Source organism: Numida meleagris, chromosome 16 (genome assembly GCF_002078875.1).
Source record: "Numida meleagris isolate 19003 breed g44 Domestic line chromosome 16, NumMel1.0, whole genome shotgun sequence".
NCBI classification, from domain to species: Eukaryota; Metazoa; Chordata; class Aves; order Galliformes; family Numididae; genus Numida; species Numida meleagris.
In genome coordinates, this window is record NC_034424.1 from 8,132,993 (window position 1) to 8,152,067 (window position 19,075).

Genomic DNA, 19,075 nt, shown 5'->3' on the forward strand with positions numbered 1-19,075 from the left:
CACAGAGCGCTCTGCACCTACACGTGTTCACAGCTCTCCCACACAATTTCTCTTCCCGCAGCCCTCTCCCTCTCTCACACCCAGGGACAGCCCTTCCCTTTCTGCTAAGAGACAGCAGCTCCGTGCAGAGATGCGTTTTGCAAATAGACCTGAATTGGAGCAAGGAGGCAGCCCCCCCCCCCCCCCCAAGCCCACCATGAGGCAGCAACCACCGCTGTCAGAGCTCGGCCCAACCCCTGCCACGCAGCAACAAGTGGGCTCTGCAGCACGGCTCAGCTCTTCCCGCTGCAAGCTGCTGGGGAATAGCTCTGGGTTTCTCAATTCCCTCTTTTGCAGCTAAAACAACACACGGACCCTTTATTACGCTGGTGAGCTTTATTTGGGAAATAAATGAGATGGTAAGAAAATACGAATGATTATAATAAATGCAGCGCTCTTCGAAATTACACAGCCATGAAAAGGAAAATATTTTTAGGCACGCTACTCCAGTGTGGTTGGAAGGTCTGGCACAGGGCTGGAAAAATAACTTTCTGTCCCTGAAAAACGTTTTAAATTTAAAAGAGAGAATTATGACAGGGCGGGATGGCAAAGGACACCCAGCTGCCCCCCAAACAACCTGTGACAGATATTTGTCTGTGACAGATATTTGTCTGTGACAGATATTTGCCTGTGAAGCGTGGTGCTGCTTTCTGAAACGTGACACTTCACCACAGCTCATGATGTGGAAGGGCACTGTGAAGTAGAAGTGGGAGATGTGGATGATGTGCCCATAGGCCCGTGGGTAAGCGCAGCACAGGGCAGCACGGCGAGGCGGCCGCTGTTCCCTGGTTGGGCAGGGGACGGTTTCTCCTTTCCCTTCTCCTGGAGCAGGAACATTTGCGCCGGTTTTGTTTTTCCAAGCGTTTCATGGGAAATATTGCAGGGATAAAAAGGAATAGAGTCGCGTAAAAGCTTTTCCGTCATAAATAAACATGGCTCTGTCTGCAAGATCAGGCCTTGGCTCTGCATCCTATGGCTGCACCCACCCTGGAGAGCGCCTTGCAGGCCGGGAGCAGCGGGCTGCACTGCGGGCATCAAGCTGCTGGGAGGCCAGGAACTGCTGCAGCAAAACCCAGCTCAGCTCCACTGATCCACCAACCTGTTCTGATGCAGTGAATGGAGAGCACCAGCTTTACTGCTCCTTGGGGGGATAAAGCCCAGCATTTTTACATCCAACCATTTCCAAGCTTAACTTGATTGTAAAAATAACTTTTATTCATTCCTTGCCTCTTAAAAAAAAAAAAAAAAAAAAGATAAAAACGTTTCTTGTAGGTGCTTCCAAGCATGTGAAGCACATAAAAAGAACTGAGCAAGAAGAAGATCAGTACTTCCTAATAAGTCACTTGCCTCAAAGCTTCAGCAGTGAGGGAGCTCTTTAAAGCCGAGGGCTCCTTCCCACTGCTGAGCTGCCAGCTCTGGCCCTCCCTGGGGTTAACCCCCAGAGTCCATGGCTGAGGTGGGAAAGTCCAAGTGCCACTTTGGGAAACACCAGAGGCCACTTCCCCCAGGCACAGTGTAACCTGGTCACATTCCTGACGCAACAGAGCGTCTCTGTACAGAGCACATTAATACAGGCCCGAAATAAATAGCAAGAATTAAATCATCCAGCATAAGGATTTCAAGCTACCAGTGCTATCCACAACTCACCGCTTTCAAGGTCTTCAAAAAGCAGACACCCACCCACAGCCTATGGGAGGGGTCTGCCCTCGTCCCTGCTGGGGAGCAGCCCGAGTCCCACAGCACAGCTGGCAGCCCGGGCACCCCACATGTGCACCAAGCCTGGGAAAGGTGGGAGAGGCAGCAGCACTCCTCGCCACTGCGGAGGGTGTGCAGAGCCCTGCAGCACAGCACCCCCAGCTCCAGGGCACCCTGCATGAACAGCACGCCTGGGCAATGCAGGGAAGGAGCTCCCCTTGTTCCACCTGTGCACGTGAAGGGGAGCAACTGCGAGCTACATCTAAAGCAGGAGTTTGGGCTGGTGAGTGAGATAATCACAGCCCCCATTTGCAACAGCACGCTCCGTGTGGCACAGGGCAATGTATCTGCATGCTCAGCAGCAACCACAGCCAGCAGGCAGACCCAGCTGGTCTCAGGCAGAGCTGGGAGACAGAGGCCCAGCTCCCTGGGCTTTGTGAGAACTAAGACAATGTCTCAAACCGATGTTTCTTTTCTCGCAAACAAATGAATTGCAGCGGGTGATTCACCAGACGCTCACGTTTCAGGAGTTACTAATTTGTATCAATGATGCATTTAAGGAAAAGCGTGTCTTCTTTCACATAGGCGTGCTTAGGCGACTGCAGTTTGGTCAGAGGGAGGAAGGTGGGACAGCCACTGGCAACGTTCATCTCGCTCAGGGGTCTCTGAAAGGAAGCAGAAGCCAAGTCTGGGCGGAACGCATCGATGACGTGCTCCCTATTGTTTTGGTCGAGCAGCATAAACGTGACCTGAAAAACAGAAGGCAGCAACGATGAGTTACCGAGCTGAAAATCCAACAGAAAATATTGGAGACAAACGTGCAAACGCACCGTGAAAGCAGCTCGATGCTCTGCGGATAATTAAATGCAAGCTATAATGAACGTCTCACAGCCTACAAGGTCAATTAATGTGAGCAAGGGAGACTGTAACAGGTCCCAGATGAAATATTTAAAACTTCGCCACCCATGAAATGAAATGAAATAAAATAACTATTTCTTGGTAGAGAATTATACACGGCAAAGACGTTTTTCCTCTCTCTTCTGACAACTTAAACAAGCCCCAGGTTTGGTTCCAGCCATTACATTCATTCTGCTGCTGTGGTTTGGAATCAAAAGAAACAGCTCCGCTGCCTGTATGCAAATACAGAGAAGACAAAACCTCTAGAATGTCTCCATTTTACTATCACTTTTATTAACCCGTTGTTCCTTAGCATGAAACGTAAAACACAGATAATACTTTTTTAACACAACAAGGATTGAGAATTTTCATTTCTATTTTTTTTTGTCTGCTAAACTATCTGCATGAAAGGCTTACAGAACCATTACCATAGGAAGGCAGGTGCTAAAAAGAGAGATCAGAACCCGTGCATACTGTCACTGTTGCATTATTGCACTGTACTTATAAAATGATGCAAATAAGATCAGGATGACATAAGGCATCTATGGCACGTCTGTAAGTGGAACCTCACGTTTCTAACGCCCGTGTTCCAGGCCACAAATCACAATTTCCTCATAAAGTGATATTATCTACATACAGTAAGAGCCAGGAAAAATGTGCCCCTGGCTTTCTGCCAGGTGGACACGGGTTGGGATACATCAACCTTGAGCTGCAAACTGCGGAGTTACTGCAGTACGCTGGGGCTGGAAAATCCTACAATGCAAAGTACGAAATCTCAGCAGGAGCAGTTTTGCCCGGGCGTATTTCACTCACTTCAGAGATAAATTATCACCCAAGGTTAGAGTATGGCTGATAAGCTATCATGGAAGAACACGAGAAAACGCTCACTCCTCCACTAAAGCGTCCACTTGTGTTCACTGGCAAAAGCAGTGGGTGCATGCTAAGCTCAAATACAAAGTGCTGCCCTTCTCACCTTGTGCCTGAAAGGCCACGGGAGCAGAGCATCGTAGTCTCCTTTCATGACGACAAAGAAGAGCGACACGTGGGTTCCTTTTCCCGTCCCATCCCCATTCAGATAAATCCTCAGGCAAACCTTGTAGCCGTATTTTGCAGTGTAGAACGCTGAAAACAGAATGCTTCATTAGCAAAGCCTCCTCTGAAAATAAGGCAAAGCGAGTGTTCTGACATACTACAAAAAGACTTGCACCAAGTTTTGGTACCACAGAGATGAGAGAACACACAGATCAGTGCAGCAAACACAGCGGCTGGAATCCTTTTAATGCCTCACACCTCGGTACAAAAATACCCGTTATTAGCCAGATAAGGATATTTTGCCTAATTAAATCACTTCTCACATGGGATGTAACTGCAGCAGAAAACCATTCAGTAGCACCAGGCACCGAGGCTGTGGGTTAGACAAGGCAGATCCAGCAGATGTCACTGCAAGTAGCTGCAGAGGAGGGCAAATTGCAAAATGAAAGCCCAGAACAGAACACAGCTCCGTGGCAGAGCACAGCACAGCTGCCCTCAGGAACAGGCAGGAGAGCATGATGCCTTCACACAAAGTGCCTCAGCTCAGGAAACCATTGCAAAGCGTCTCCAGGAGCAGAAAGAAGCATCACTCTAGGGAAAGCAGTGGGTTTTCCAAAGGATGGAGCTCTGCTAACACACGTGTCTGTGGTGTTCACCTGGTGAGTACAAACTGACTGTTCTTCCAGTCACAGAGTCCTGCAGCTTCCTGCTAACATCCGTGATTTTCCACAAAAAGACCCCATCGTAGGAAGTTTGCTCAGAGAGCAGAAGACTCTTATGAAGCCTGCTCAGGCCTGCATCCTTCTGGGTCAGGCACCGGTGCAACTCTGCAATCTAGGAGGAAAAAACCAAACAGTTCTCAGTCAGCCCCACTCCCCAGGCGCTGCAGAAGTAGCAGAGTCACTCCAGAGCCCTCACATCCTGCAGGGTCTCCCCTGATTTCTTTTGGTAAATTCTTAACATTCAAAACTCTCAGGGATACCCACGTGCCTAAAGGTGGGTTTAGGTAACAAATATTAGAGATGCCCATTTGAAAAAATAGCCCAAACAAGAAAAGGATCCTGCTGATGTGTCCAGAACACAACTCTGCACAGCTCCAGTGCCTGTGCTCATCTCTATCCCCATCTCTACAGCACCTCTGTCTGATTCGTGCATTTGTTACCTATTACAGCAAGCGCACAGGCAGCGCTGATCATAAACATTTACCTTAAGCTCAAGGCCTCGGATTATATTTTGATCAAGTTCACTCTGCCTCCGGAAGGCCATGATTTCCAAGTTGGAGGTCTCCACTTCTTTATTGAGCACTGCCACAATATTCTCAAACACGTGTAGCTTATTTTCGAGCTCAGAAATCACCTTCTCCCTCGCTAGTTGCTGTAGAGCAGATTCATCTCCGGGAACAGAAGTTCTGCTTAAACAATCCAGTTCCAGATCCCCATTGATCTCCAGGCTCCCTGGGATACGCAGCTCTGAGATGCTTTTTTCTGCACCGTTCACATTCAGCTCTGACCGTGGGATGAAACCACCTGCAGCCTCGGAAGCAGTGCACAGGTTTGCCTTCAGTTGCTTTATGTACTGCAGCAGAAGCAGCATGTGAGTCCCAACCGCAGCTTTTTCATGCTCCTTTATCTTCTCTGTGCTGCCCTGTGAGAAGATATGGTTAATACATTCTCTATACAAATGTCATGGGGCCAAATAAAGCCACGACGCGGAGTGAACTGCACCTTTCACACACCCTGTAACCCTGGCAGTTCTAACATCACCTCTCCTGGTTTACTAAAAATGGGTACAGCTCTTTCTTTCTTTAAAGACACATTTAAATCAAGGCCAGCTGCCCTGATCACAGAGGCTGGCGAGGCCACGGGCTCAGCACGGAGCTGTGCTCCTGAAGGCAGCAGTCTCCCTTACCCCAAACGAACAGCCGACTTCAGAAAACCGACACCCGTCCTTGCTGACTGAGAGACTGGAGTGGTTCTGCTGGGAAAAAAAAAAGAAAAAAAAAAAAGAAAAAGAAAAGAATCAAATGGCAGCTTCAAGGGGTTCTTTTATTTACCCACAAATAAATAGGTTGATTCGAGAAATTAATTGTGGGAGCAGCAAAGTGAAGCTACTCGTGAGAGCTATGCTGGGTTGGAAAAGGCACCCAGATAGAACTGCTCTATCTGAAGATGTTCTCAGGTGATCATTCAACCTAAATGAAGAATTTATTTCATGAGTTGAAATAAAACTGCACTGTATTTCCTCATCCTTTACCCACCTTTTCATTTGATGGCGTTTCTGCTTGCGCATGCTTCTGTTCTCTATATAAAGTGCCTTCACATGAATGTTTCTGTCATTAAAACAAGAAGAAAGGAACTGAGTACATTAGTAAAACACGTGGGCATCTTTACTGAAGAGTCTTTGAAACACAGCTTCTCTCTGTGAGTGCTACTGCTTACAGATGCAAAGTCATCCTGGTAGTTGGATACAAGGCTGGCAACGTAAAGGTCTTGCTCAGTTCCAACTATAGCTTGCACACCCTGTGTATGTACACACATATATACACAATGACACGCAGCTGGGTAACGCAACAGAGAGCAAATACACGGGAAACCCAAATATAAACTGCCTTCATATAGTTTGTTCCATGTGCAGGCACTTCTTGGATCCTGATTATTAATGTTCTGAAGGCAGGAATCCAAATGTTCCATCGCGACTTGCTAATGCAGAATGCATTAGTGCTGACACGAGAATTCCTGCCTTCTCTGGCTGCAAGGAGACAAAAGTAATTCTCCTGCCTTCGGTTCATCCCCCTGCTGCAATTAGTGTATTTAACACAGCAGCTGTCAGCTTTCAACCCAAACTACGCAGAGGGTTGGTTTTAATCTTTAGAAATGCCCTTGCATGCCAGCACATTTCCTAGAGCGGTCTGGAATTTTCTTCTACAAAGTCATTTCAGCTTCAGTTCTGAGGTTTCTCTTTCGATCCCCAGAAACACCGCCACAGTTCTTTCCCTCTCTCGAACTCATTCTGAATGCTCTGCATCTGAGTTGTTGCACAACCCGTGTGTTTATTTCCTTACTTGCTGCTGGTTCACTCCTCCAGAGCTTTGGTTTGCCGGGGGAGAGGGGCTGGGTGGGGGTTTATTTAAGGTACGGGAACGCAGAAGTCATGAGACCAGCGACTGATTGGTTGAGGTGGAGAGAGTGAGAGCAACTTCCTATGCACCCACAGCATAAACAAGCAAAATTCACATGCCACATAGCTAAAAATTTAATGAAGCAGATCAGATAAGCAGCAGAACTCCCATTTATGAGAGCTTATAAAGCAGGCAGAAAAAGATCCACATCTCAAGGCCAATCTCCCACCAAGGTTTTCCAGCTAAAAATGAATTAGGTGACAGGTAACCAAAACAACGGGAAGGAAAACAGTTCTTTGCTGCAGGAAAATGGAGCCCACTGAGGCAGATCTGCAGCATCACAGAGCTCAAGAAAGAGAAAGGAGCTCAAAGGACAGAGAGCAGAGCCCAGGCCTCAGCCCCCAGCCCATCCCTTGGCTTCCAGGGCTGAGTGGGATGAAGCGTTGCCACCTCCTGCTACCCACAGCCTCCCTGAAGCACGAGCTGCATTTAGCACCGGTAAAACGTGCCAGGGTTCAGTCTCCTGTCTCGGTAAGAGCTGCTAAGATGCAAAGAGCACACGAGAAAGCTTCCCAAGAAGCTTGTTGTTACCTGCAGACCGTTATCCCAACACGTTGAGCTCACAGCTCAGAGGTTGGAAAGGCACGGATCTGTGACAGTTCTGACACAGCAAGCTATCTGCTACTGCTTACAGCCAGCTGCATTTCTGGGATGTTCGCAGCAACCCTCCTGCCACGTAGGACTTGCACTACTCTGCCCTCACTCCAGCACAAAACTCCAGGGCTGGTGATTAAAAACATGATGCATTTCTATCATGAGGCTGAGTAAGGGGCCACTGCTGCTGTATCTCCGTATAAGAATCTCTTCTATATCTTATACACCAATCTCTTCATGTAAGAACAGATCATTTTCTATCACTTTACATCTGCCCCACCACACCATTCCCCCTTCAGCAATGCAGAACAGTTTCTGTTCGCGCACTGTATGCCCTCAGACCACTCCCAGAACCTGCACCATGCTGCTGCTGCCAAGCAAGGAAAAAACAAGAGCAACTTTTAAAATGTTAAGGTGAGCGTGGAGAAATTAGCAAACCACGAAAAACGAAAGGCACTCCAAGTGCAACAGCAGTCACGAAACCGGGATGAAGAACACGACGATAGATTAGTTAAGCCATTAATGCAAAAGCCTTATTGGAAACCAATAAACGTTCTTACTTGGTACTCACTACTGGATAAGCTCTGCTTACACTTGTGACACGTGGTCACGTTATTAACACATCCATTTTCCAAATGATCTGCAAGTTTCTTTCTCATCACCACGTGTCCGCAGCCAGTGTGGCAAGGGATCAAAGCGTATTCACACAGAATCTGGTGCTCCTGGAAGTCAGAAGTTACAAACCCAAATTTAAAGGGCAGATAAACACTCATCTATGAACAGCGTCCATCCCCCCAGCGCCGCTTTGCATTTCTTCTAACCTTGGGTAAAGTCCCACTCCGCAGCGCTGCCAAGATTACCGATAAAAAATCCAGCCCTTCCTGGGGCTTTTTTGGATGATTCTTAACTTCAGCAAATGATCCGATGAAAAAATATATATATAAATAAATAAAGACAAAGCCCACACAGCTTGTGATAAATTCAAACAGGAGCTCCCTCCTGCTCGGACCAACGGGATGGATGTGGTCAGTGTGCTGACATCCCTGCGTAGGCCCAAGGAAGGGCCGGGGCCATCTGAGCCTCTGTGCAGCAGGCAGGACGCGTCCCTCACCCACCTCCAAAACAACTTGTAGAGCATTCCCTTCTCACTGCTTGCCCTTCCTCATCTCGTCAAGGGAAAACGTCAGCGTGATTTCCCTCCTGGCTATGTCCAGCAGGTCTACTTTCATACTTACAGTATTAAATAGAAAATGTTTATTCTGGCCTCTTCTACGGAAGCTCCTGCGTGCACTGGGTCACAACCGATTTTGTCTTCAGAGGGAGATAGCTGTCCCCTACAGAACTGCCTCAGAAATGCCAGTTTCGATCACGCGCTCAACTCTCAAATCCCTTTTGCCACGTATTCATGCCGAGAGGAGCTTCAATTCTCAAATTTACGAAGCTGAGCGAACCGGGTAGGTTTTGTCTTAAAGACGACTACACTCTAGCAGAAAACCAGTTCTTCACTCGGGGGCCTCAGCACTGCCCAGAGCTGTGGGTGCCCCACACCTGGAGGTGCCTGAGGCCACAGCTGGGCCCTGGGCAACCTGAGCTGTGTGGCAGGCAGCCCTCGTGGGGGGGGGGGTGGTCTGGGGGGTCCCTTCCACCCTCAGCCACCCGCTGGGTCTGTGACTCCATGCTGTTGGTAACAGCGAGCTGGAAATGTAAACGTACTTCAAAATTTTTCATGGTGCCGCACCAACTGCATCCGAGGGTCACACAGCGCACCTGGAGCTCCGAGATCTCTTTGTTAATGGCAGCATCCCCAAAGGCCTGGAAAGCAAACACAGCAAGGAGAAACCCCAGTCAGCATGCGCTCCTGGGACAGGAGTTAAGTGACCGCGCCGAGATTTGTTTTAATTAGCGAGCAGTTTGGTGTTAGGAGGAGTCAAATAATTATCAAATCACTTCTTGGCTGTGATTCAAAAATAAACTATTTGATGCCATCTGTATTTATTGAAAATACGCCTAACCAGTACAGCTATTATTTTAAACTCCTTCTCACAGAAATCTGAAACACATCACGTGCCAGGGATGTGCTGAGGAGATCCCAGCTAGAGAGTGCTGCTATGTGAACTCAGTAACGAATGCACTTAATTACTGGGGTCATTAACATGTCCTAATGTGCAGTGGAGAGGACTTGAGACTCTTCTTCAGTGACACTGAGCTTCCCAGACCACAGCTGTTTCCATTTAGGATGGCACTGTGTACTCATGAAATGTAAACCACATGTCAGATGATTTTTGACTGCGTAGATCTTTTTTCTTACAGTAACCACGAAGAATTGTACAATTATTCTGCAAAGGATTAAACGCTGCACACTTTTAATATTACATATTCCACTGGCACGGGAACAAGACAGTAATAAGTACACAATACAGATGACAGCAGATTTCCTAACACAGAGTAAGTCAGGAAGTGGGAGGCCAAGACGGGGTCCTTACAAATAAAGGGGGGAAGAGTATTCACCAATCATGCCCACACTTAAATAAAGTCACTGAAATCCTGATGAACAGCACCACGGCAAGACTTGAAGTGTACACAGTACACCAGTGGTTTGTAAATTAAGAGTATAACAGGGAAGGGATGGAAGTTAGCACAGAACAGGCCATGGGATAAGATAATGCCAACACATATCCTGATAGGGCCTTTTGTTCCTCTTGTGTAAGTACCTGATTTAAAATATAAACACATCATCAGATAGCATAGGGAATAAACATCAAGCAAAACCGCAGCAAAGGTAAAGCAGAGATTATCAGGAGAAGATACGGAGCAAAGAACAAACGTGCTGTGCAGCCCTCGTTACTCACGGTGCTTACAAAGCCCAGACCGTTTGCTTGGATGGGTCTGTACGGGCAGATCATCGTGTCTGTGGGGAATGACTGCCCAGCAAGAACCTGCCCGTGCAGATCAGCTCACCCAGCACCACCACCCACCCACAGACCTTGCAGGAAGGCCCAGAAGACCCAGTGAGAATCCCAATGATGTAAAAGAGCAGACAGCCAGCACTCAGTAAGACTTCCATCAGGGGCTAGCCGTACCTACCCGTGGTTCTACGATGCCTGAATTTGCTACTGGGAAATTTACTGCAGAATTAAGGATTTTTTTCTGAGACCTGATCGAGTCCAGCACTAACTGCAGATTGGTTACTTTGCTGCAGCCATATCCCATATTTTGCCTTTTACCTCGCTGCCAGCTGACTACTGGGTTTCACTCTTGCCTAACAAATGTAGACACAGTGTGTATTTCTTGGTGCTCCTGCATGTAATTAGAAAGAAAGGAAGAAGCTGAGTTGGGAGTGAGCCCTGTGTTTGTGTGCAGGACACAGAACAGTGCAGTGCTCTGCCTGGAGAAACCACACGGCAGCAGAAGAGATTACTGCAGAGCAGAGCAGAGAACGGTCAGCGATGAATGAATGAACCATGAGCTACAGCTTACCCTTTCTTCTGCCAGCAGGCTTCCTTCACTCAGAGTGCTGGGATCTTCCTCCTTACATTTCTGGCAAACCGGGTTTTTATTGTTCCTGGAAAAAGAAAGAAGAACAAAATAACAACGAATTATTGAACTGGAGTGGAGGAGGCCTTTGTACGTACACAAATACATTCAAACGTGGAAGTAATTTCCGCTCAGAACCCACGGTCTTTGCTCACTAGAGGCCCGATTCTTGAAGTCACTGAAGTAAAATAAATTAATAAATAACGAGAACCACCAACAAAACCATAACGAAGCAAACCAACCGAACAAAAAAACGCTGCCCTGCTCCTCAAGAGCAGGTCTTACTCCTCAAGGCCCTAAATCCTACCTGCATTTCAGCACAGCGAGTGCGGCCTGGATCAAGAAAGAGAAACCTGGAACCCATGTAGCCAATGCTAGCACCCTGCCACCGAACCTTGAGCGCTGCTGCTCTCCAGGGACCTACCGCACGATCCACGCCAGGCAAGCGGAGCAGTAGCGATGCCCGCAGAGCGTTTGCAGGGCTTTCTTCAGGACGTTATTGCAGTTGCTGCACAGGTACTTCTGCTCGGGCACGTCTTCACAAATGCTGGTGGGATATCCGAAAGGAAACTCGTTCTCATCAGGAGAAGAGCCGGGGACATCCTGCGGGCCTCCGCTTGCTTTCTCAGCCATCTGAAGCGAACCGCTGCCAAAGAGGAGGGGAGAGAAACAGGCGCTGAAAGGGGCAAGGCGGGCGCTCACTTCCATGTGAAGGAATGCATCGAGCACCAAAGCGCACAGAGCAGCCCCGACCCCGCGCAGCAACCTGGTGATCTGCTCAACTGAGCCTGCAGCTGATGTGCATGACTAAATGTCACAGTGGGCCTGACCCGCAGGAAATTACTGTGCGGATGTAAAATTTCCCTCGAACACGATGTGAAAATGGACAACACGTTAAAACGAAGCTCTGGGGTTTTCTTCTCACATTTTAGTTGACAGAAAGATGAAGTAAGCGGTCCTGTCGTTTCAGAGCCACAATCCCATCAGTCCACAACACACAGAATTATTTCCTGAACAGTAAATCCCCAGCACCCTTCCATTTCCAGTGGCCAAAATTTGGAATTGCACTCCATAAATGCAGAAACTGAGCGACGGGTGTGCTTACAGAGACCTTCCTGAAGCCATAACACGAGCAGCAATGTGAAGAAAGGAAATCCCAAGGCCTCCAGCAGCCCCGTGCTGGTGCTCCAGCCAGATGCACCGAGAGGGTGCAAAGCACATTCAGTATCACTTGTGGTTAACAAGAGCTGCGCAATGGAACACTGCTGGGAAGGCCCCCAGAACGGACCCTGGTGGTCTCGGAAACGCCCACGTTGCTGTCAGTGCAGGTGCCCCCACGTTCACGTTGTGGTTCTGCGACATCCCTGGGGCACGCAGCGCAGGTGGGGGGGGCTGAGGTGGGACAGCAGCTGCGGCCCGGTGAGCAGCAGCCCGGGGTGTGATGGAGCGGCCGGGTCAGAGGGCTCCGAGTGCCGCAGCCCATACGGAAACCTGTGCCGCTCTTGGTGGCTCCGCGGGCGGGCGAAGGGCCAGAAGGCGGTGGGAGCCGGGCACGGGGGGGCAGGGCATCCCCAGCATTTTAAATGCCCCCTTGAAGCAGCGCTTTCTGCCTTGCGGCGCAGGCAGTTCGCTCGGCCTCTCTCGGCACCCAAGGGAAGCGAGCGATGAGCGCAGGGGCCGCCGATGCCGCCGAGAGCCGCAAAACGAAAACCCGCAGCGCGACCCGCACCGCGAGCTGCCGTCCCCGGGTACACGCACAGCGCGGAGCGGAGCGGAGCCGGCGGCCTCCGGGCTGGAAACCGCGCCCTGGCGCTGCGGGGACCCTGCCTGCAGGAACGCCGTGCCGCTCTATGTGCGGGACGGGACCACCGCCTCCGCGGGAGCTCCGCGGCTGCTCGAGCGGCGCCGGACCGCCCCCCCTCCCCCGCCGGCTGCCGCCCGGGAGAGCCGCCGCGTCCGCCCCCGGAGCCCCCGGCGGGACCGGCGCGAGGCGGGGCCTCCCCCCGCTCCCCTTACCTCAGCCCGCCGAGGCGGCACGGAGCTGGGCAGCGCCGACGGGAGCGGAGGAGCGGCCTCGGGCCGCCCGGGGGGCGGGGCCGGCTACGGGCGCAAGGGGGGAGGGGGGGACGGCTGCCCGGGGCGGCTCACGCAGCGCGGTGATGCGGTTACGTCCCGAGGTCGGCGCGATGCCGGCTGTGCGTGAGCCGGCCCCGTCGCTCGGAGATTCCGGCGTGTCCGGGCACCACGGAGCGAACACCCCCCCCTGCACGTGCTCCGGGTGCAGAACCGGGAACGCCCGGGTTCGCTCCCGGCGGCCCCGAGCTCTGCCCTCGGGCGGCAGCCCCGGCACCGGGCGCGTGCACGTGCGGCCGGGGTGCGCGCAGCGCTGCGGGGCCTTTGCGGGTTGAAGTTTCGCTCTCGGGATAAGGCGGCTTTGCTGTGAAATCACGTGCTGCAACCGCACCGCCCGGGGTTCGGAAAGAAGAGACTTTCAGATGCAAATCTCTTCGTTCTTCCCGGTGAAAGAAATGTGGGGAATACCGCTGGGGGTGAGCCCCGGCAGAGCGCTAAAAATAACGAGGAGATCGTGCCCCAGCTGCTTCCGTCGGCTTGTTACCCCGCAGCACTCACGGGCCAAGCACGGCACAGCAGCACATCGCCTCGCGTCCTTAGCGCCCCGTGTCCGATGGCTTCCGGGCTGTGTTCGCTAAGATAAGTGCCACACGTGGCACTGTCGCCCGGGGTGATTGCCCTCGTGCCACAATTACACATTACAAACCCAAACAGGCTCGAGCTGTATTAAATCATGGACTGGAAAGATGGAGCTTCTGGGAACAAGGCAGCCCTGCAGACAACAGGAACTATAAAAAATGTACGCACAGCACGGAAGAAATGTACGTGGCATCCTTATGTAAAGCAGGTAGCTGCTCCGGTCCCTTCCCCGTTTGGGGCTCTTCCAGCTGCAGCTCACATTCCTTTGCTGCACAGGCAGGGTCTTTCCTCAGCTGCACCCCGCATCCACCAGAACCACCACGCAAGACTATTGCCAAGAAAAGAAGCTGATCCTTCACTTTCTCAGAAGCCCTTTGGTTCTGTACCTTTGAGGGAGACCGCCTTTGACAAGCGACATGTGCGTTTTTTTTCTTTTTCCTGAAGGTTTGAACAGATAAAAAATGGTGATGCAAAGGAAATCGTCACTGTAGGAAAGGAAACCTAAGTCGGACAGAGTTGCTCTGTGAGAGCAATGGTGTTAGCAAGAGCTGGTGGTAATCGCATGGGGGAGGATGGGATGGGATGGGATGGGATGGGATGGGATGGGATAATTGCAGGATGTCAGATTTATTGGCTACTTCTAAGGCTTCCAGCTGGAATATCAAGATCCACCCGCAGCATTGGAAGGCTTGCCCACAGATACCTGCAGAATCACGTGTCATGTCTCTGCATCTCCACTTCCTTCTCTCTACTTCTCTGTGCTGTACGTGGATTTGTAGATGTGTAAGAATCCGTGTGGAAACTGGGATCTAGCTGAGCTGGCACGGCTTGAAACATTTGCTATCATTGCTTTGTAACGCGCTGTTAGAAGTTAGTTAGCCTGGCATGGAGCGTTCGTGCCAGGATGTGAGCTCATTTTTCAAGAAGCTTTCAGAGCGGTTCTGGATGCGGCAGTGGTAAGCTTTGGAAGTGAATCATTCCAGAAGGATGGAGGCTGTCACGGCGATGGGCAGATTTGCTTTGGGGATGTAGGGCACCGCGTGCCGTCACCCTGCAGGCTGCCTGCCCGGGCTGGCAACTCGCTCCTCCACTTTTTGCCTTGAGACTTCTCGAAAAGATGACACCTCTATCTCAATAGGTGCCGAATGACACAAAGAAACGAGAGATAACTTTTTGGTACTTTCCAAACTAGAGATATTTCCTCTGACAAATTTCCCCCATCTGAGATCAGTTAACCGAAAACAGGATGTGGCTCGGAGAGACCAGGCTCCGGAGCGTAATCGCACGGCGCAGCCATTCCTAGCAGAGCTCGCGCTGCAGCTCGCCGCGTTGCTGCTCAAGGAGGAGGATTGCTGACACATCCGAGCAAAGGAGCGCACCTGGGAATGTCTGTAACTTGAGTGCTGCCCCTTCAGAAGCGCCCAAGAGCTTGAGTTTTTAGTATGTATATCAATGGCATTCACGCTCGGATGCTAAGTGTTTCGAAGACTGCAGTCCAAGTGCAAGCAGTGCTTTTAAGGCCGAGAATCTAATTTCAGACAGAAAAACTGCTAGAGATTGGGAGGTCTCACTCTATGAAAACATACTTTTCAGTTAGCATAGAATATCTGGAAATGCGTGTGCATTCTAGGAAACGCTGAAAAATGGGTAAAGCACAGGAATGAAGGCTGGTTAGCAACACAGCACCCAGCGCCCACGAGGCGCAGTACTTCCAGGAACCAGAGCTGAGAGCTCCAAGCCGAGATCCTCGCCCACGCACAGAGCTGAGAGCAATCCATTCTTTATCTTCCCTGCTATCACTTTCCTGACTTTGGCCACCCATGAGATAGGAGTACAGTTGGGTTGTAAGATCCCGTTGCTGCCATCGCGAGGACCCAGCCCCACTCACATGAAAGAGCTGGAACGCTTCCCACTGACTTCTGTAAGAGTTGGACTGTACTCCTCAAAGAGACATCAGGAATCAATCTCTTTTTCCTTTATCCCCTTCTCTGCCTCAGCGTTTTTCCAGCTCATATTCTCTGTAGTGCAGTATAATCCTCAGATTCCCAGTACGTTGGGTTTCCCCACCCTCCCCACCAGTAATGGTTGTTCTGGAGCATCACTTCAGGGTTTGTCAGGGGGGAAAAAAAGAAAAAAAGCACTAATTATAATGAGCATTATGCACCATTTCTCTGATCTCAGTACTTCGCTAAAGCAGCTCCACAACACAAGCCAAGGAACACGCTGAAAGAGAGCAAAGCAAAGCAAAGCATTTCTCTCCACCCTGGTGTCCTGGATAGTTTCCTATGCACAGTGCCACTTGAGAGTGAACGCATCACGAAGAGATGGCTGAAGCTGCTTTTAGGCAGCCGAGTTACAGAGATCTGTGACAGCAGGGACGTCTCGGTGGCACAGCTGTGCTGCTGTGTCTCTGCAGCAGGAGAAGCGCTGCACATGGATGTCTGCTGCTGACATGGAACGGCTTCTGGCAGCTTCAGCAGACAAAGTTCTGCTTTCTGCTGCAGCCTGCCTACATCAAGGGCCTGCGCTGTGCTTGTGGTTGTGCTTCTGTTTCCCTTAACACACGCAGAGCCTCATCTGAACTGGAAAATTCTGAGCTGCTTATTTCCATTCTTACTGCTCTGGAGAGGAGTCAGGGAACGGGAGCTGAGCCCAGCAGGAGCCTGCCAAAGCACTCTTCCAATGTTCTGGATGTAACATGAAGAAACAAGCTAAGATTCAACATTTGCAACTATAAAGCAGTTGGCAAAGTATGGATATTCTATTGATAGCTCAGTGCATTGGTACAGAGCGTTAGAGAAACGACGCTGTTATCAGAAACCTCTGCATATTTGAATGCAGCTCATTAGTGGAAACAGAAAATGGGAAGATGTTTCTTTAACAATGTCTTCATTAGTTCTCCTTAATGAGAGGAACAGAGGGAAGAGTGAAGGCCACGACCATGCCATAATCCTGCCAGCAATTATTAATTTTGTTAATAAGAACACCTCCATCCCAAAAGAGATGTTTAGAATATTATAGTGGACAGAGGCAGAATGAGACTGACTATCCACTAAGGCCACAATTCCCCTTGCTGTTGTAGTGACTAACAGCTCAAGGCTTATTGTTCCAATAGCATTTTTCAGCATGCTCTATAAACCTGAATGACTCCTACACTGCCACCGACAGTGTCTGTTGGTGCCTGTATATTACAGGTAGGAAAACTGGGAGCCACAGGAGCTCCAAGTTTTATCCAAGGTTTCACGGGAGGGCAATAAAGCTCTACAGAGTGCCAAAGCTCCCATCAGAATACTGCTGCAGGAAGAAAACTCCTGAGTGCTCACAAAATGAGATGCCCTTAAAGGAAAATACGAAAGAGAAATAAAAAGGTGTTTTAAACACAGGAGAAGCCTGAATGAAAGAGGAAAGTTGGAAGTGGGAGAAAGCAGGCGCAGAGAAAGACAGGTCTGCATTGTGAACTGACAGAAGCAAGCAGAATTAGTGCTTTAATCATTGAACAGGAGTCCTCTCGTGAGGACAAGTATCTTGGCAGCTTTGCCCGTGGTGGGACTCCAAAATCAGATCATCACATAAAAGTTCCCAACAGTGTCCTTAGTATTCGGCCATGAAACCAAACCTTGAAACTCCTTGTTGGACATGTGCATCACAGATCAGAACACTTTTCAGTATCAAAAGACCAGCGACTCCAAACTTTTGGCATCACACTAATGGTGAGAATGAATACCTATTCCTACCTAGCGTCAGAGCTCGGGCTGAATGCTCTGCAGGACTGCTCAGCAGCAGGCTTTAGTGGAAAATCTTACCCATTGGGCAGTAAAAAATGACATTTTTATGGCATATTGCCTTTTACAGATAATGAAGGAAATCAGACTCTGGCCGAGACAGCCAACATAGGCACAGGGAGGGCAGCTCTTCAGTTACAGCTGCAGCTCATGCCCAGGCTGTCAGCAGCACTAACATTGAAGCCTGTATTCTGTGCATCACATTTCAGCAGGTGTACACTGGCATGGAGTAATGCAAGTCTCTATGTGCAAGGAGTGTGATGTTTTTAAAATATTTCCTCTTTGAAATGTTCACTGTTCTTGAGACTCGGCAGTAGAAATACTACATCTGCAGATCTGGATATCAAATGTAAAGAGTACAGCTTCTCCAAAATAATCGTAACAACGCTGATTTCCATTAGCTCTGTGGCCTCACAGTTTAAATTGCAGGGAACACATAATAGCCAGTGGAAAGAATGCACAGTTGAGGTTACAGTCGTAAAGCCAAGCGAGACAATGCAAGCCCATGTCAGGGCTCCCTTACAGTGCACTACTTCCAAAGCTGAGCCTCTCTGCTTCTTTTGGAGAGCTTTTTAGTGGCGCCAGTGAGGCTGCTGTCATGAAAAGACAACTGATTTTCCATTGTAAACCCCAATTTCTGTCATTCAATATCCCCGCTGATTCAAAGTGCATCACATGTAACTTTCTGTTCGCTTTATTTACAGCAGAAATTGGCATTTCAGTTGTCAGGTAGCAGATGAAGGAATCACAGTCTGAACCACAGCCCCTGAGGGACGGGATAACCTGCACGTGCTGCCTTCCAGCTACCAGCATGGGTAACTGTTTATAACCAACCACCTGGGACAGAAAAGAAAGGGCTAAACATTGCAATCTTTACCCCAGATTTCTCTGCTATTGTTTTCTAAACTTGAATGTTCTTTTAATGACAGCTGTCACGTTCAGTTCGATTCCATATTTTCCAGGAAATCAGTTGCTGCTGGTCTGAGTTCCAAGTTCATTCAGAACTTGAAAAGCAACATTTAACAGGAGGAATGGAATGTTGTAATGACCCAGCAACTGGCAAAACCAAACTCCTGGCTCCCAGGAGAATCAAAGAGCCAAACCCAGATATTTCTCCTAATTAGAGGTGAAAACATTACTAAATACCTTAAAAATTGAAAGCATATGCAACCGCTATAAGGTGGTTTTTTACTGGAAAATAATTGGTGGCCGTGCCAAATTTCAGCGTGTTCTCATGTAAGAATTCAGCAGGAGATTAAGAACACATTTTGCTAGGAGACATGCAGAAACGTTAACGTTCACATGGGCTGTAAATCCGCCCCTGCAGGTAGGGTCAGAAGAGAGCTCACAATGGCTGAGAACCAGATTGGCAGCCCTCAGAAAAAGGATTTCTTAAATTACAAAATAATTTTCACTCCAATGAAAAAATAGGTATGGGTTCTCTCCTCTCTTCTGTTCACTTCTACACACACGCTGTAAGTGAATCTACTGGCACATGGAAATGACAGTTTGAGATTACTTATGAAAAGATCTTTGCACTCAAAAGAAGCCTCACTGAAGATTAGACTCAATGCTTTTACTGCTGTCTTTGTTTCCCCACCCTGTCTAAGAT

The 19,075-nt window shown here is 49.4% G+C and overlaps 1 protein-coding gene across 3 annotated transcripts; it reads right to left on the reverse strand.

Annotated features, from left to right (window-relative positions):
- TRAF1 (TNF receptor associated factor 1) lies at positions 342-14,185 on the reverse strand. 3 transcript variants are annotated; one of them, XM_021414051.1, is made up of 11 exons: positions 12,986-14,185; positions 11,394-11,615; positions 10,913-10,997; positions 9,149-9,247; positions 7,996-8,157; positions 5,921-5,992; positions 5,572-5,640; positions 4,870-5,307; positions 4,320-4,497; positions 3,605-3,753; positions 342-2,483 (listed from the first exon to the last, which is right to left on the reverse strand). In XM_021414051.1, exons 2-11 carry the CDS (start codon positions 11,600-11,602, stop codon positions 2,268-2,270), a joined length of 1,677 nt encoding a protein of 558 aa, XP_021269726.1. In that variant the 5' UTR covers positions 11,603-11,615; positions 12,986-14,185; the 3' UTR covers positions 342-2,267. The 3 variants fall into 3 exon arrangements, with proteins under 3 accessions (XP_021269726.1, XP_021269724.1, XP_021269725.1); XM_021414049.1 differs by lacking the exon at positions 12,986-14,185 and having other exon boundaries at positions 11,394-12,890; XM_021414050.1 differs by lacking the exon at positions 12,986-14,185 and having other exon boundaries at positions 5,572-5,637; positions 11,394-12,889.

What these genes read in the sequence shown, in the direction of transcription:
- TRAF1 (XM_021414049.1), bottom strand. Translation starts at nt 11,677, where the DNA reads ATGGAAGTGAGCGCCCGCCTTGCCCCTTTCAGCGCCTGTTTCTCTCCC. An exon ending in TCCGAGGCCTTGAGCTTAAG is followed by an intron (nt 4,498 to 4,869) that starts GTAAATGTTTAT and finishes TTTTCCTCCTAG; the next exon opens with ATTGCAGAGTTGCACCGGTG. An exon ending in AGTCAGTTTGTACTCACCAG is followed by an intron (nt 3,754 to 4,319) that starts GTGAACACCACA and finishes TTCTGTTTTCAG; the next exon opens with CGTTCTACACTGCAAAATAC.